General features: G+C 33.8%; 1 protein-coding gene across 1 annotated transcript; it reads right to left on the reverse strand.

The window, feature by feature from the left end:
* Positions 1 to 802: 802 nt before the first annotated feature.
* LOC114745593 (cilia- and flagella-associated protein 251-like) lies at positions 803 to 3,985 on the reverse strand. Its single transcript, XM_028933751.1, has 2 exons — positions 3,832 to 3,985; positions 803 to 1,101 (listed from the first exon to the last, which is right to left on the reverse strand). Exons 1-2 carry the CDS (start codon positions 3,983 to 3,985, stop codon positions 803 to 805), a joined length of 453 nt encoding a protein of 150 aa, XP_028789584.1.
* Between the last annotated feature and the right edge of the window lie 1,522 nt (positions 3,986 to 5,507).

Raw genomic sequence — 5,507 nt, forward strand, 5'->3', positions numbered from 1 at the left:
TGAGTTGGTGATAATTTGATGTTATGTGGAGGTGGTGATATCACATAGCATGAGTTGTCAAGGGTATTGTGAAGGTTATTAACCACTTTTGTTCGGGTTGTCACTACTCGCCGTTGAGGTTGTAAATGGACTAATGCAGTAAAAATCTGGTATAATCGCATTGTCAACATTAAAGCTGTTAATGACTTCAAAATGCTCCCAATTTTTTTTTGTTAAGGTCGTTTTATGTGCTGATAATACAATCTATTTAAAAGCTGTGGTATCCCATAGAGTGAGTTGTCAGGGGCATTGTCCTGGTTGTAAACTAGCTGTGTTAGGGTTGCCAATAACCCCCATTGAGGTTGTAAATGAACTGATGCAGTAAAAATCTGCTGTCATCATATTTGGTTCAATTAAAGCTGTAAATGACTTCAAAATTCAGTTAGGAGCTATGGTATCCCACAGAGTGAGTTGTCAGGGGCATTGTCAAGGTTGTGTTAACCACCTCTGTTTGGGTTGTCAACAACCCTCATTGAGGTTGTAAATGGATGTGGCAGAGAGGATTGTGATATATGCATATCATGTCATCATGGTTACCATTTATTTATCCAGTTTTATTTAGTCTGCATTTCTAGACATAATCAAAACACATGAATGCCATTACAAAAACTTCATAACCATTATCCTTGGTTGTGCATATTCGAAATAATTCCTCTTTCTCATCAAGTTTTCTCTTGCCATGGGTTTTTTTCACCTCCTCTAACTAGGGAGATTTGATTGCACGGCTTCTCACCCGTGTTGATCTTCTTACTTCCATTTATCCTTATGCTTCCTTATTCATTTCATCCTTTCCCTCCTCATTATCGCCTAAACCTTTATCCTCTTCTGCTGCTGCATCACTAGACTTGTCTTTAGTTTTTTCTTCCTCGTCATCCCCTAATTTAGAGTCTCTCCCTTCTCTTTTCTCTTCAGGTTGATATTGACTCTTTTTTTCATACAGAGCACTTTTGTCCTCTTCTTTATCATCTTTCTTTAGTTCGCTTTCTTCTCTTTTCTCTTTATCTTGAGATTTACTTTCTTCTTTATGCGGAGCACGTTTTTCCTCTTCTTTGTCATCTTTTTCTGGTTCACTTTATTCTTCCTCTTGTGACAGAATTGAATCTTTTAGGCTTTGTAATATCCTAAAATTTTATGTTAGGATTTAATTTTTTTAAAAAAAATTAATTAATCAAAAAATAAATAATAAGTAAATTAAACAAATAATATTATATTATATTATTGTAAAATAATAATATTTTATTTTAATTTTTGAAGGAAAAAAAAATGAAGGACACTTTTTCCATCGAATTCGGTGGAAAAGTTGGGAACATTTAATGTGAGGAAGACATTTGGGAACGAAGGATTAAATGAATGAAGAAAAAATTGGCATATGGATAGATTGAAGACGGAATGAGATAGAATAAAAAGAGAATGAGAGGAAAGGAAGGAAAAAGAAAAGGGAGAGTAAGAGAAAGAGTGTGGGAGAGAGAGCAAGGAGCGGATCAGTGATCATTGTAAAGAAAAGGGCAAACTTTGAAGATATTTTAGGTACATAAAATTACTTCTTTCCATCAAACTTTCTTTATAAATATTTCCTATATATTTTAAGCTTTCTAATGATAATATTATTATAGTAATCAGAGAAAATTTTGAGACTTATGTATGGGATAAGTTTTGGATTTTGATGAATGTTAACCACAGTATTACAGATCTATTATAGTAGATCATTTCTACTGATTTAGATTTACCCATTTGTTATTTTTTAGTATTTAAATTAATTTATTTAGTTAAAAAGTCTGTTATATATAAGATATATTATATTTGTACCTATCAAAATTATGTTAAATAATTTATTTGGGTTGTTTGACATATTATTAAGATTTTAATCGGTTTAGTTTTATTTATTGGATGACTGGAGGTTTTAAAATAATTATTTTAGCTAAAAGAATTTATTATTTGTGAAGAAAAAGAAAATTTGATAGTTATACTATTAGAATTTTGAGTAGATTATTTATTTATAAATATTTGAGGTATTATTAAATTTTGATGGTTTGATTGAGGTTTAAACTTTAAATGAGATTTTTAGAATTTAAAATATAACAATTTCATATTTGAAAATTTTAGAAAATTCTTTTTATTAAAGTAAATAATCCAGAGGATGAAACTGGATATTTTTAGCCTGTTAGGAAAGTTTATAAGTTAGTTCTAAAGTACTTAATTTTGGGTTATGAGAGTTGGGGGAATTTAGAATACAAATTAAATTACATTAAAATAGAGATTTAGCTAATATATATATAAGCTTAATTAATTATCTTATATTAATATGTGGTCATATTAATTGTGTAGATTAATTATTGGATTATTGGTTTGAGCACATGATTGCCTTTGTAGTAATTCGTTTTATAGCCTTGGTGAAAGGTAACCACTTTCCACTTGTTATGTATACTTGTATGATGTTTGTGAGTAATTTCGAATTATATGAGATTCTTGAAATGACATTGAATTATTATTTGAGCAATAAAAGGCATCATTGTTGAAATTGTCTTGAGATACTTTATGTTATTGAAAAATAGTATGAAATTATGAATTTATAAATTTGTCATGTGGAACAAGAATTTATTGAGAAATGGTTTGAGAATTGATGTGATTATTGAAATTTTGAAATCTCGATTTTGGTAAATCTGAAAGTTATTATGTTATTAGTAAATAACTGTTCTCATGAGTGTAAATACAAGAGGGGATGGTGAACGTTGATTGGTGGGAGACATGTTATAGGGAGAATAAGGGGGTGAATTTTGTACATATTCTAGAGGTAATAAGGTGGGAGGACGCCAGATGTACACTGGTTGATCCTTTGGCCCTGTCATGTGTTGTGTAGGGCATATGACACCCCTCTAGTGGACTAGAGGGGGAACCCATGGTCCGATCTTGTGCTCTGTGGATTTTGGCCTGTTCACATCACTTGATCGGTGAGCTTATTATGTTGAACTACCAGTCACATGGGACAGTACTAGCCCATGGGTTCAGTCAGAGGAAATAAGGTGGAATTGAGAGTGAGATATTGTATTTTCATATGTGTATATATATAACCATGTGACAATTGCGAATGTTATGATTTAGTAACTATTCCACTTGATACCTCTCAAGCACTTACTTGTATGCTTGATGAGTAGGATTGTTGGTTATTGAGGCTTTTGCCTCACCCCGTGCTTTAACATTTTCAGATAATAGCTCTAGGGCTGGTCCGTCAGGGAAGGCAGTGGAGGCTTAGCTATCAAGTTTAGCTTATATAGCCTCCGTTTTGTCATGTGATAAGTATTGTATATTGCCACATATAGCTCTTTTTGCATACTCTGAATTATTTGAGACTTACGGTCTTAGTTACTTTTGTTGCTGGATTGCTTGGGTCTGTAAGTTGTGAACCCACAATGACTTTTGAAAGTAATTGATTACTGTCGGTTTGGACAAATTTTAGTCTAAAATATCATGTTATGGGCTTAGAAATGAATTGTGATGTGTTGGGCTTTGTAAAGCCCAAGGCCCAATTATTGTGAAATATTATTAATTACGATTTTCATACAATTTGCTTAGTAAAACTCTTATAATCATGATAGACATTTTGAATAATTAGTTCTAGTCTTTTCTATCATGATCAACATTTTTGGCAAATCACATTTCTTTTTATAACCATGGTAGCCGTTTCAAATATTATACTAAGACTCTTTTCTACTATGCTTAGTATTATTAAATTGGAGTTTAAAAAAAAAAGTTAGTAACAGGTTGGAGATAACCGATGTTACAAGCTTCCTTTACCTTCTCCACCCTTTTCTTCATCTTCAATTGCATTCTCTTTATCATCTTTACTACTTACTACTTCTACCACATCTTCCTTCTCATTGTCATCTGTTAATCTCAACTGCAGGGAAACCAACTCTTCTCCAATTGTTGACACCAACCCTTCAACCATGGTCACCAACCTTTCATACATTCTCTTTATTTCTTGCAAAATAACAGTAATGAAAGTAATCATTACTCCGAATTGTACACAGCACCAAAATAAGCTACACATGATTTACTTACAGGGTGGGTCAGATGTATTTCTGTATTGGATGTACTAGATAAAGCCCCATTGACGTTCGTAACGCCATGTAGTATGCCTCTGTCACTATTCTTTTTTGATTTGGCTTTTTCCTTTACTTTTTCCTCATCCCAATAGCTAATGGCATGCTTATTTTTTGCGGCCTTTTTTCCCCCAAAGGAAAGTGTTGTAGGCAATGAATTTACATATCAGGTAAATGGTAACTTAGCTATACAACAATAACAACATGCAGGGAGACTATTGACAACATAAACAGTGGCCAATCACAACCTGCACAGCAGCCAATCACAACATACAGAGTGGCCAATCACAACTTATACATAACACAATCACAACCTGCATCTGTGCCATTCACAACATGCACAGTAGCCAATGGCAACTCACGCTAAACCGAATGACAACATGAGCAGCAGACAATTACAACCTATACATAAGCAGGTGACAAACCAACAGAGGCCAATGACCTGAGCATTAACTAATGACAACCCATGCTAAACTGAATGACAACATGCACAGCATGCAGTCACAACCTACACATCAGGCAATCACAACCTATGTTTGTGCCATTCACAACATGCATAACAGCCAATGGCAACCCACGCTAAACCGAATGACAACAAGAATAGCAAGCAATTACAACTTATATAGAAGCAAATAACAAGCCAACAAAGGCTAGTGACAACCTGGACACAGGATAATAACAACCTTTACACCAACCAATCACAACATACACATAAGCAGTTGACAGCGTACATACCAGCAAATGACAACATAGAGTAGTAAATGACAACATAGAGAGCAACCAATTACAACATACATACCACATTGAGAATACAACTGACGTCAAAGTAAATGAATCATACCTTTACTTACCATTAAGAAGTACAAGCTACCTCCCACATTTTTCATCCCATCAGCTTTTCCTTTCTTGAATTATGCAATTGAGTTGCAGAATTCTCTGAAAACAAAGCTGCTCCATAGTGTCCTAAACTATCATTTGTCGCTACCATGACCTTCAACGCTTTATCACTCACCCATACCCTAGAGCCAGGACACAAGAGGACTCCTAATGCATACATAACAAAAAGGAATTCAAACTTTTCATCCTCTTTTCCTTCAATAAACCATCTTCCCATTGTTTTGTATGGCACTTTCCCATAGTCACTTCTTAATTCCTTAAATGTTACCTCTTCGTTCTCAGCATTCATTTTAATTTCTTGCCCCTTAAATGGTAGGCCTATTAATTGATTTACATCTCCGAGCCCTATTTCATGCGTCTTGCCTCGAATTGATATTTTCTTACTTACAGGGTTAAACACACGGATCAATTCACCACAAAAATCTCTATCGATTTGTGAGCAGCATATTTATCAAAACTAATCCTTTTCAA

This window comes from Neltuma alba, unplaced genomic scaffold (genome assembly GCF_004799145.2).
Source record: "Neltuma alba isolate B1F8T4 unplaced genomic scaffold, ASM479914v2 tig00000770_pilon, whole genome shotgun sequence".
In the NCBI taxonomy this organism is placed as follows: Eukaryota; Viridiplantae; Streptophyta; class Magnoliopsida; order Fabales; family Fabaceae; genus Neltuma; species Neltuma alba.